This window comes from Clytia hemisphaerica, unplaced genomic scaffold (genome assembly GCF_902728285.1).
Source record: "Clytia hemisphaerica strain Z4C2 unplaced genomic scaffold, Clytia hemisphaerica genome assembly, whole genome shotgun sequence".
NCBI lineage: Eukaryota > Metazoa > Cnidaria > Hydrozoa > Leptothecata > Clytiidae > Clytia > Clytia hemisphaerica.
In genome coordinates this window covers 699,174-712,644 of record NW_027104383.1, presented here as the reverse complement: position 1 = coordinate 712,644, position 13,471 = coordinate 699,174, and the positions used below count along the sequence as shown (strand labels likewise).

At 34.0% G+C, this 13,471-nt stretch overlaps 1 protein-coding gene across 11 annotated transcripts in view; it reads right to left on the bottom strand.

The window, feature by feature from the left end:
• Positions 1-13,471, bottom strand: part of LOC136819250 (inverted formin-2-like) — a 33,199-nt gene that overhangs the window by 10,893 nt on the left and 8,835 nt on the right. For 2 of the 11 annotated variants that reach the window (XR_010848413.1, XM_067075472.1), the window contains exon 1: positions 7,912-9,273. The exons of 5 other annotated variants lie outside the window; for them this stretch is intronic. Coding sequence is in view for 3 of the 6 variants with exons in the window: in XM_067075472.1 (XP_066931573.1) it covers positions 7,912-9,094 (1,183 nt within the window). In the remaining 3 variants the exon portion in view is untranslated. Of the gene's footprint in view, positions 1-10; positions 522-2,628; positions 3,301-7,911; positions 9,274-11,050; positions 12,451-13,471 lie in introns of those variants that run through there. 4 more of the 11 variants (XR_010848416.1, XM_067075475.1, XR_010848415.1 and 1 more) reach the window with 3 other exon arrangements.

Genomic DNA, 13,471 nt, shown 5'->3' with positions numbered 1-13,471 from the left:
AGAGTAATACCAAGAGCAAGCTGAACCACTTGATTTTCTTCGTCTAACAAATAATCAAGACCAGTGCGATCGTTCAAAATAGATTTTATAACATTCACAATTTGTAATTCCAAGACTGTATCACGGAGCCGTAGCGTTGGCCCTCTTTTATGGCCCATAATGTGTAAGAGGTTGAACATGAAATGCAGCGCATCACAATCTAAGAACTGTTTCATCCAATACCCATCACATTTTGTGAGATATGTATTCAGCGCTGCGTAAGTAGCGGACGACTGTTTACTGAGAATAGATTGTATTTTCTCCTCATCATTAACCAAATGTTCGAAATCGTCCGAAACTAACGGTTTCTCTGTCCGAATAGTAACCACAGTCCGTGATACTTTTCCCCATTTATTTTTCATGATGTTCGCCAGTTTTGATGCGATCACTACTTTGTTATGTATTTATCTTCTTATGACAGAGTATCAATCGACTCAGGGACATTTTTTCAGTATAATAATTTCAGAATTCGAAATCTATACAAAGCAAGATATATCAGCGATCAATCTTTTGAGCTTTTGCATGCGAGTTAGCAAAAATCCCCCAATAAAGTTATGATTGAAATGTTCTTTATCATGGCGTTAATCGCATGCATTACTGCAAAGCAATGAAAGTTTTTTACAGTTGTAAATTGGATGCATTTGATTTGTGTTTAGGTGTCAGGAGTCATTAAAATGAGTCTGCTACGTGATATACCCATTAGAAAAAATGAAAATTAATAGGGTTTTATGGTATGATTGCTTTAGTATTGTGTGAAGAGATTTTAAACGATTAAGAATTTTGGAAGATCTTAGGCTCATACCAAACTGGTAGAGCTATTTTTCTTGGGAAATGAGAAACAGGAAAATGTTTTTTTTTTTGTATCGAGTTACCATTGTTGTATTTATTATTTCTGAAGTGTCAGATTTAAAATCGCACTTGAACGAACTTTCGCGGTCTGGTCAACTAAGGGCTTTATTTTGAGAGTTGAGTGTTTTTCAAGTAGAAACATGTCTCGATGACCTAAAGTTTAAAAAGGTCATGCATTGAGATCTTAATAATGTTCTTTCGGTGAGAACTGTCGATAAAATTAAATATTCCCCTTCAATTATAACAAATTTATACAAAGACAGAAAAATTCGCTGACAATTTATTTTTAGGGAATGTTTTAGGATGACGCAGATTAAATAGGGAACATAAACAAACAATTATAAACATTCGAAATTCCTTTCACCGTCATCCAGCCAATCGAAAAAATCAAAACTAAAACGGCCAAATTTTGGCGTCTGATAGCCAACAAAAATTTCACATTTCCTGAAATACTTTTGATTTCTCAATTAAATTATTCTTTTTTACAAGTTTTGTCAATTTTATGAAGATATTCAGTAATTTTTTCAAGAAGGCTTCCGAATTATATAAAAATATTTTGATTCTAACATAAATCAACCTATTTGTTTTGCAAACAGAAAGCTCGTTAAATTATATGACTTTGATCTTTTTAGTGGCTACGATATGGGAAATTGAGGGCTTCAGAACTATATCGAAAGTTAAGAATCCACCAAATCTTTAGGGAAACATTTGATCTAAAAGATGCATTCTACTGATACTAGCCCTATAACCTTAAGGAAGTGCGGGGTCTAGTGATTTGTGAAATATGAAATCAAATTACTGAAATTCACGACTATCGGAAATGTTTAATTAACATGGTTGTAAATTAATGTACTAATTAATTAGTTAAATTATGTCAAATTTCAAGACTGTTCCTCCTGTTTAAAAACCTGTAATCATGGGTGTCGATACAAGGTGAGCAAAAATGCGATTAACATTAAGTTCTTTCTGGAGGTAAATGTAAGATAAGAGAAATACAACGAGGTCTAAACCAACAAAACAATTATCTATTGTCCAGAATCTATCAGAGATACCAAATTTATAGACAATAAGGAAGCTGAATAAACGTTAATGGTTGATAATCAATCTAAGTTAATCGTGTTCAATCCAGAAAAAATATATAACGCCAGTCAGTAAAACCACGTTTTCAAGTCATAAGAAGTCCAGTAACATTTCCATAATATGAAAATTTCAGTGAGAGCAGAAGGTCAGAAGGTTTTCATTAAGGATTTTTAATGTGTTTTGTCTGCCCAGTTACTGGTGTTTTCATAAGACTAATCTTTATGAAAAGAAAAACCTATTTTGAATGTTGACATCATTAGCCTTGATCATCACACATAATATGAGGGAGAAAGGAATACAGTCTAGTGGATATTTTGAATTCCTTCCCGTGTGAATAGTTCAGGATTGTTACAGCGGAAGATAAAGTCACTTAACGATTCATTTGATAACAAAGGAAAAGCACCAAGTAAATTGTGACGTAGCATTGTTATCATCCAGAAAACGTATGATTAAAGCATTGAGTCAGTATTGTAAAATGATACCTAAAAAGGTTGATTCAGAGGATTATACTATAATATGTGTCAATGTATGATATTCCTGGATGATCCTTATCGGCATTTATTTCGCAACTTACTGGATATGTCTTTGAAAGGAATTCTGGATTGTCAGTTATGAATAAATCTTATTTGAAAAAGCTAGCAAAAAGAGGCAAATACTTACATAGAACCATGACATGAATCAAATCATCATTTGATGTGATCAAATATTCGATACCATCAGCACAATTAATGACAAGTTTAATTCCGCGAACCACCTCTATCTGAATTACAGTGTCCGTAAATTTGGAGCTACCTTTCATATTCATGTAGGTAAGCCCAGCAAACATATACTTCAAGCCGCCACATTGTAAAAACTCTCTTAACCATTCGTGAGGGCAGACTTTAAGCCATTGGTTTAAAGCACTGTATGTTTGAGAATTCGGGTCGCATAACATACGACGAACAAAAGCATCGTTGAGTTCAGCATTTTCAAAATCGCTGACTGTTGCGTGTGAATGTTCTGTCAAGTTCTTGACACGCGCCCAGCCGTTCGTTTTAAACCTCATCTCAGCAAATTTCTCAAATAATATAAACCATCAGTTTGAATCTTAAAATTATGCTTATTATGTATCTAGTTTTCTCTAATTAAGAAAAGCAGTTCTGTTAATAACGATAACTATTTATACTAAGGCCATTAAAAATCATCCACTACAACAAAAATTCAAGAAGAAAATTATCCAAAACAGAATTTCAACAAAACAGCCGTCAACCTTTATACAGCAATGACAATAACAATTCGACATTTACACAAGTTTTCATGTGATGTATGAGAGACAATTGAGTTGATCTGCCTTTCCGTGTATCGGAAGCCCATGCTTTTATTTGTAGAAAAGATGAAGAGCAAAGAATGTTTAGATAGCAGACCACAGAACGTTCAGAAAATGTCGATCACGTACCGTCATTCGAGAGTCGGGACAATCATTAAGATAAACAACCATTTACAAATAAACTGATGCCAAAAGAACAAATTTTTGAAGGAAGGACAAGGAAGTCTGTTAGTAAAGAAAACAGGAAAATTGAAATTCGGTGGAAAGACTGATAAATAATGTTAGACGACACAATATCATTGCTTTAAAAGTGACAAAAAATGTGATTTTTAAGGTTTGACACAGTAGGTGTGAGGATAACAGTGTCACAAAAAACTGTACTTGAAGACAAAAGCTTCTATACCTCCTCCCCGAACGGTCACTGACCACAAAGATGACAAAATAAGTACAAAGTTTGTAACACACATTTTCGTCGACGAAATCATCGGAGTCGTCATAATGACGGCTGCAATATGTGGCTTTACTTTTAGGTAAACAACAGTGTTATAGGTTTCGGTGACAATTAAAAGAAAAGAGAAATTTAACCAGGTTAAAACGAGCCACAACGAATAAAAACGAATCTTAGTCGTTCCCTGAACATGGTAGGAGTTGAGTTGAATTTTATCCGTTAAAATATATGGTGGCTGGTAAAGAATTGATAAACAAGGTATGTGCAGCCACATCAGCATTGATGTCATTCGAATCCAACAAGCCAACAAGCTTATGAAAATCTACACAGAATCATAATCCAATCCAATTCCACGTTAACCACAACCAGAAAATAACCTCCCTCCATTTACCACAATTTGTATCAATTGTACTCTCAGAAAAATATTTTGTCATATTTTGTCAACAAAAATCATGAGATCTATCTATCCATAGAAATGTTATCAAGATTTTGAGAGTCAATTCTAAGTAAACGAGAAGGAGGAGGAAGAGCAATAATCTCAAGAATTAAGATACACACGTGCGATACAAAGAATCCAGCTTCCCATGACAAAACTGATCAAAATGACATTGGCTGGTAAACTGACCCACTTCTACTGAGACAAACGTCATAAGCAATTAAGAATATCTTTATCACAATAGTGACGAAATACGAAGAAGACAATTAACAGACGATGTAATTAAGCATATTAAAACATGGAAAAATGAACATGGTTACAAACCACTAACTATGCTGCTTAATTATGGACCTTAACTACATAAATTGGTACGAAAGTATCACAGAACTCAGTGTTGAAAACAGCGGAAAAATCAATCTAGACACTGGTCTTGTGCCCACAGTGGGGAGCAACTAAAAGTAGCCCAAGATATTAATTATACCACGCGTTCAAACTCGACAACGAAAATTCTTGATGTGTTTGAGATAAGTATTCTAATCTGAACATTTAAGCTGATTCAAGAAGAGATATCTGGATGGGACATCTTTTCATCACAAAGGATAATGAAACAAGAGACGAAAAGGATTATGACAAGATGCTTCGATAAAGATGCCCATAAAGCACGAAAGGTGAACTTCAAAAGTAATTTCCAATTCAATTACGCTATCCGATTAGCAATTTTCATGTCCTTGTACGAGTTGATGACTTCCGACTACAAAATACCAGCAAAATGAATATTTTAACTGTTTTTAGTGCAAACATTCAGTTAAAACAACCAATAAACCAACTAGTATGTACTCTTACTGAGAATCAAAACCAAACGAAAACAAGTAAATTGTAATACCACAAGATTGTCTTTGTGATCCAAGTATGTTCATTACACCGGTTACGAAGTATCCAATTAATAACAAGATAAGGTAACGAGCTTAATTTCGTTTCCGTAAGTAACAAAAGAGAAGAAAATTCAGATAGAGGAAAATCGAAAAAGTACATGAGAAGTTCGGAAATATCCTTGTCACAGAGTTTTTCGTGTCTTATCTTGATGTGTAGCTTTCAAAAGGAAGGTGTTTCACTAATATTCCTTAGGCTGTAGTAGACAGAAATTCCAGACAAACACAAGCATAAGGCTCTTAAGGATTTTGACTTTTGATATATGCGGTCAACGAGGGAAAGAAAAATCGACTAAATAAAGCTTCAAAATATTTCATGCAGACAGTGTTGAAGTAAAATTCGAAGAAAGCGAGAAATTGATCATGTAAGAACGTTAAAACCACACTTGACCAAATTGATCGTTTCGTCACTGAATGTGCTTATTTTCCTGCTTATTTATAAGATGTATTTTGTCAATAATTCGTTTTCCTCAATCTTGAAATATGACTAGCCATAAAAACAATAAATTGTTACATCGAGTATGTATAATGATAGCATTGCGACTGGGAAGTAAACAATTATATAGGAAATATTTGACTGTCCTGACTGTTTGGACCGAGACTTGACTTTGTCGAACGAGAGCGTTCCATTTTTTCCGAATAAAGCGTTTTCGCAGTACACGAGCAACCATACCTGACCGTTCTGATGCAAAGTTTGATTATAAACGCCTTTTTTATATAAGAACAAACTATATAAGAAAAAAAAGCAGGCTTTGATGAAAAAATATTAAGAAAAAGTTAAGAAAATTTTAAGGTTTTGCGGACTCAAAAACACCCGATTCTTTAGGAAATTGACAAAAGTACTCAAAAAATGGTGATAACTAGAACATGTTAAAAATATTTTTAAATTAAAATTCAAAAAAGTTAAGAATTTTTGGGTGTTCTTAAAAAACGTGTATTGTGTCAAAAGACTTATTTTAATTATTCTGCCCAATTTAGATTAAGTTTTGAGAATTTTACTTTATACTTATACTTTTTATTTTAGAAAAAAATGGTCCGCTTTTTTGGGACACACTGTACTGTAATAAATACAGAAAAGGATCCATTTTTGACCAGAAGAAGTAGGTAGTGTTCCCTCCTTCAATCTACATCCCCCTCCCTTTCCCAATTCTTGAGTAAAATTTTCCAACTAAACCCCTTCCTTTTTAGTGTTTTCAGAACGTAATTGAATTCAGCAAAGTCTTTAATTCAATCTGATCCAGGCAAAGATACATTTAAGGCAACTTTACGATTTTTCTGAACTGAAAATGACAATAATGTAGAACAAACTCGAAATTTTTTTCCATACACTGACTCGAACTAGTCAAATAGTTTTGAAAAATTTTCCATAACACAGAAATTTTGGATCGAAAAATTGAGAGTGGCTTGGGTTGAGATAGTGTCAATTGTCAAGATTTAAGACTTCGAATTAACACAATTAAAAGAAACACTGTGATGATTGAAAACCCATATCCTTGGTTCCTTATACAAGGTGTTTGCAAATTGAAACACTCTCAGACTGAGTATTTATTCATGATCCATAAAATTCAAATCCAGCAAAATGGATACGAACAGAAAAACCTAAATTAGACGCACCAAAACTGATTTCACGAACACAAAACCATATAACTCATAAAAAATCAGAACAAAACCGTGAGATCAATGGCAAACTATTAATTAGTCCACATATTTCAAAATTAAGCGTTTCATTCAAAAATCCAGGGCAAAAGTTAAACAACCTAATTTTAAGCTTCAAAGCTTCTACATCAAAAGTTGGTTTTAGATGTATAAAAGTACAGGACGAAGTGAAGCGTATCAGTCAGACCAAGTACAATTTATACTGACATTTTATGCAAAAATTAGACATGATTTTTTACTTATATTTTCAAGTGTTTTGATGAAACTGACAATCTTTTCGTGAAAGACAGAAAGACACTTTCCAGAGTTTCCGGACCATGATTGTACTTTTTGTACATCTGTTTTGGATGATTTGGAAACTTTGAATACTTAATACTGACATCAATCAAAATTTGAATCTGGCTACTGTACATGGTCATTTAAAATGGCGCTCGATTCATTTAGTATTTTTTATTACTTTGACTATTTTCAGAAGACAATTGAGCAAAATCATCGAAGTTTTGAATGATTGACAATTTTGTTAGAGATTGAGCAGCGCTGTTAAAACACAACTGTATTTGAATCTTATCAAATTCTTACATGAACAGTAATTTGAGTATCGACTAAAACATATGTATTTAAATTGAACTTTTTATTGGAAAATTAATTTGTAAATCAAAAATTTGATAGCATTTTTGTCAATCGAATATCATGTTTTGGGTCAAACATTGAAAATTAATACTGTCATGAGTAAATAAAGTAAAAATATTGCACCAGTTGAAGTCAAGTTGCAAGAGAGTAGGTCAAGTCGAATGTAAACAAAATTTTTAATCGCATTTGAAGACACGAGACTGGAGACCTATTCATAAAATAGCTGACGACAAAACAACCTTAAAATAGCAAAGTAAGACTGCGAAACAGAGTCAAAATGAAGAATACATCAACAAGGAGCTTTGATATTTCAAAGTGAAAGTTGACTTTATATAGCGGAAAAACTCATTGATTGGTGTTGAAGAAAGAGTCAATTTGAAAAAAACTTTCAATTTATGACGCAACCAGCTGAAAATTGATGAAATTGAAAATTGAAGGTCGCTAGAAGTGCATTTAAAAATGAATTTCGTTCTCACCAAACTCAACCAGGGAAATAACATTATTAACCAGTATGTGACATTTGTAAAAGCTTACTTACCGAAAGCGAGGTCTGAGACAAATCCACGATCTTCTTCGATCAAATAAACAATACCAATAGGATTATTCAAAATCATTTTGACAGCGCGAACAATTTCCAATTGTAAAATAGTATCAGTAAAAGATCCGATATGTTTCAAACTCAGTGCAGCCAATGCATCAAACATCAACTGTAGAGCGTCGCATTCTTGTAAAATTTGTTCGATAAATTTGGAAGAACCTTTCTTTAAACAAATTATAAAAGCTGTGTATGATTTGACTGTAGGATTACTCAATAATTTCCGAATTGCAGCAGCATTGAGAAGCTCTCCATCTTCACTGACCATTTCTTCAGTCTTAAGCTCTTTGGAGCCATTTGACGAAACCCTGCGAATAGCTTTCCAAAGACTGGCTTTCGCTCTGGCTGTCGAGACTTTCTTTATAATTGGATTGTTTTGTATCTTTTGCTCACCGTTCGAACTCTCAAAAATATCGTCTTTTATTTCCCCATTTACGTGTCCGTTAGCCAGAGGCTCGTGTCCGTTAAGCAAAGGTTCAACTCCATTCGTAAGAGGGCTATCTCCGTTTAATGAAGGTTCATGTCCGTTTCTTAGAGACGAATCTCCGATACTTGAGCTCGTAGAATCTGCATTCCCATTGAGTAATTCTGTTTTATCGTTTTCTGCATTCTCATTAAGTATATGTTTGGGATCTACATGTCCATTTGATAAAGGGGGATCCTCAGGTTTGATTTCTTCATCAGTAGTGGTTTCATCATTACTGTCATCTGTGCAATGACTCAAATATCCCAAATCCACACTCGTCTGTGTCTCTACTTCCCTGAATTTATGAACAATTCGCTCCTCAACATTTTCCAAAGAATGTTCATTACTTTCTTTGGTATGTTTTGAATCAACCAAGTCAATCTCCTGCTTCACCTCATCATTTCCAGAAAGTGATATCTCCTCATCCTCATTTCCACCAAATTGACATTCGAAATCATTCAATGATGTCAACAAACTTTGGCATGCCACATCCAAGAATTGGATCTCGAACTGAGTCTCTTTATCGAACTTGAACGAAAGGGGTTCGATAGGAGCATACTCATACACCCCTGAACCAGGCCTCTCATTTTTGTTCTTCTTCTTATTTTTCCTTTTCTTTCTCTTGTTCGAACTTGTACAGGACAAGAAGATGTTCTTCATTTTTTCACCGTTCCAATTTCGTCCGCCTCTTTATTGAACTGTATGATAAAATCTCGATCTGTTTATTTCAGAGGCAGTATTCCATAGCAATGCCAATATTTTTCTGCAAACAATTGCTTTTTTCCTTAATGCAAACAAGACAGAAATCGATATTAACGATAATACAGGTTTTTCAATCTAACGAAACATCAAAACGAGAGAAGCCCCTTCTACACTACATGTCAACAGAAAATGAAATGTTAGAGTTTAGAGATACAGTTTCAAGAACTTTCAACATGCTTAGTAATACAGGTCGCAAAACAAACAACGTCAAAATACACGCAAAGATACTCATAAAATAGGGGAGTGACAAGGAGTACTGTGTGTTAAACTATAAAACAAATAAAAGTTGACATGTGAGACAGGCCTTATCTATCTAATCTTATTAATAGCTCTTAAAAAGTAGTTATCTGGAAGATCGTTATTAATTCATTTTGTTGAAAATGACAAAATAATGACTGTATCCTTTTGTTTCAATTACAGCATGAATTGTACTTGAACTATTGCTAATTTTGTTATTTTGACATTGACAAATACCCTGACCTTGTAACTCAACATGAGGGCTTGATAACATGCAACACAACAAAGACTTGTTTTGTCTTTTGACAAAGAAAACATATGCTTAAGATTGCTTGGAATGCTTTGATCTAGAACGCAACCTTGCTCAATTTTCGTGCTATGAATGAAAAGGATATAGAAAATCCTGTTTCTGACTGGAACGGCAGGTATAATCAACATCTCTGATTATTGACAAAGCTATCATTTTGTGTGTAGAGCTATGTAATCAACTGAAAGCATCGCAAACGAGTCAAATGAATATAAAACGAGCCACTTTCCAAAGTCTATGCATCCAAGGAGGAATATTTCGATTTCACTAGAGAAAAAGTTAGTAAATTCTCAAGCTTTTAGTTTTGATTTTAATATATAAAAGGTATCCCGTTATTTTCCGGAAGGCCTGCAGTTAGAGTAACAAATAAAGCTATTAGATCACAGTGTAGCCTAATCGAGAAATTGAGTAGCATCCAACATTCTTACGCTCTAAATCCTCGTCCAAACAGTAAAGTAGTATAAATGACCTTCAAAGTAAAGTATTAATGATCTAAGTCTTTTATCAACAACAACAAGATAAGTGTCAAAGTAAATACACTTTCATCACCGTCTTGCAACAGACCCTTGTCACCATACGAAAAAAAGGTAAGAAAGAACTTTAGTAGCAAGGGTATCATTAACTAATTCCTCAACAGCCTCTTGACAGAACCCCTTATTTCACCTAGCCTGGCTACTTATCACCATTTTTAGTTTGTATGATCGTCTTTTTGAAGAGTATGATTATGTGTAAAAGTTTGTCTAAATAATATACTCATCAAAAATTATATTCATACTGAAAACCCTTACTCATTCCTGTGAAGCAGCTCTCAAGCCACAAAAGCCAAATATTATAACAAAATTAAAACCAGAAATTAAAAATGATCAGAAAAGCATCATATATTTTCTATAGACTAAACAGACACTCCTTTCACAAGCAATACTTTCCATTGAATGTAGAAGTCAGATACACGAAAGACAGCAACTTGTATCATTCATTAAGTGGCAATTTGTCTGACAAATAAATGGAGGTCAACAACAGGAACCCCTCCTTGGTTACAAAACAGAAAAACTGAAGGCTAATGCAATAAATCATCAAAAACCAAAATATATATATACAACTCCGGATGAAAAAGAAACATTAAAGATGTTTCAAATTCTTCTTTGAGTGTCTTTTGAAATGTACAATGACCTACTATAATGAGAAGTTTTTGAAAGTTTACTATGTATATTTTACTAGCTGTTTGGTTTGTTTTGAGAAAGATGTTTTACGAAAACGAAGATTTGCGCGAGTAAACATTAAACAAACACAAAAGTGAAAGTAAAACTTACCGAAAGCGAGGTCTGAGACAAATCCACGATCTTCTTCGATCAAATAAACAATACCAATAGGATTATTCAAAATCATTTTGACAGCGCGAACAATTTCCAATTGTAGAATAGTATCAGTAAAAGATCCGATATGTTTCAAACTAAGTGCAGCCAATGCATCAAACATCAACTGTAGAGCGTCACATTCTTGTAAAATTTGTTCGATAAATTTGGAAGAACCTCTCTTCAAACAAATCATGAAAGCTGTGTATGATCTTACGGTAGGATTTTTCAGTAACTTTCGAACGGCTGCAGCATTGAGAAGCTCTCCATCATCACTGACGATAATCTTAGACTTATTCTTACTCTCATCATCGGAGCAGTTGGAGGAGTTCAGCGAATGAAGACTGGCAACTTTCCACAAATTAGTCTTCAGTAAAGGACTCTTCATTTTCTGTTGGACCACAGCAGAACTTCCACTATCAGCAGATTCTTCATCGGTGGAACATTCCACCATTGATCGTCGACCAGCTGATTTCCAAAGATTGGAAACTTCAATTGAACTCAATCTTTTTTCCTTTGCTTCGTTGTTAGTGTCTGAAGAGATTTCGTGATATTCTTCAGAGCTTTTCACCTCGACTTCACTATAGTCATCATCCAGCAGACAAACATCATCTGGTGTTAAAATGATCGGACTGTCAACGGTAGCACTGTCATTCACACTTGTTTCGTCCTTCTTTCCCACTGTTTCGACAAACTCATTTTTTGGTAGCTCCTCTTCATTTTTTTCTTCTTCAACAACATGATTTTCAGTCTCATCGACGACCAACTCCGAAATGACGCCTGATTCTCCGTCGATGTTGTCAAAGACAGAGTTTTGTCGACTTTCATGCTTCTTTTTATTTCGTTTCTTCGTAGTTTTTCGTCTTAAGAAAGTGAAAATATTCTTCATTTTGGATTCTCAAGTCAACCAGTCCGATTTATTCGCCCTTCCTTCTTGCCAACAAAATAAATCAACAGCTTTCTATCAACAGTTTCAATCGCAAGTTTTGCATTCAAAATATACCACAAATTTTCGATACAAATATCAACAAGAATGTCACAGTGTATACAAAGTTCAAATTATAAGATTATAAACAGTGATAAATCCAAAGCACAAAGATTTCAACTAATACAACTTCAAATGTTTGTATTGCTAAACTGTACGTTTAATAATTTCTCAACAAGTTATCTTCTTCTTCTTCAACGCTCTCAATATGAAAAGATATAAAGCAATACGTAGCAAAAAATTATCGACCAAGTATGTTAATTTAAACAGTAAACTCCAAAAAAGGGTTTCAGTTTGCTATGAATGCATGTCACAACTACGTAAGAACATGATCAAGTGCCTGGCTGGCTTGAAAAACAAAAACATTTAAATCACTATACTCCTTTCTATAATCTCAACGTGAAATCAAAAAGTGAACAGCGCCTTGCAAAAGAACTCTGCTGTAAAACTCATCAAAAAATGGCAAAAAGAATTGGGTTATTGTTTCATAACGATGTTATGTTATTTTGAATTCATTCTTATCGATACAAGACAGGGTATGAGTTATTTAACTGAGAAGAAATTATGCATCCCTTTTTGAAAATAAAGCTTGCTTACACTGTCCAATTTACGTTGGTGGGGCCATCATGAATCATTTAAACGAATAATTTGTTACCTTTAATATGGTATCCTGGTTATTACTGATACCACTTAGTGTTAAAGATGAGAACTAGCTACTGTCAGATATTGCTATAGAAGCTGGACCTTTAACCTAGTATCATTCAAAGCCACCTTATTATGTGATTTGGAAAAAAAATTTTTCGTGATTGCGTGATCAGAGGTCAAAAGGTGATCGTGATTTGAAAGATTTCTGAGCCGTGTTATGTGATTTGTACTTTTTCAAAGGGATACGTGATTATCCAATTTTTTTGCTGATTTTCGTGATCGTGATTGAAGACAAAAAATTGCGTGATATCGTGATCAGAGCTACCGCTGGGGGTCTCCTGTATAATAGAAGGTATTCAATAGACCAAATAAAGGGGACAGGTAAATTTAGAAAGCGATCAAACTATGAGATCATGAATGTCTTCCTTTTTCAGTAAACCAGTCTAGAGAGGTTTCTAATGAAAAGGCGACTTAAAGAGCTAACGGAGATGAAATGAACATATCAATGTTAAAGGTTTAGTTTTTAAATAAGAGCGAATCGTTTGCTTACTCATCAATTTTGATTGACAAGCTTCTTTATATCAAATTGACACAAATGTGGAGCAAGATCGGTCAGAAAGAGGAAAAAACATTTTTTTGCTTATATAAGCATAATATAACAATAGGAAGACACTGTCCTTATATGAAATATGTGTCTGATATGAAACGGGAACACTTTCAAAGTACTTCAACCTGATCAAGGAGAAGGT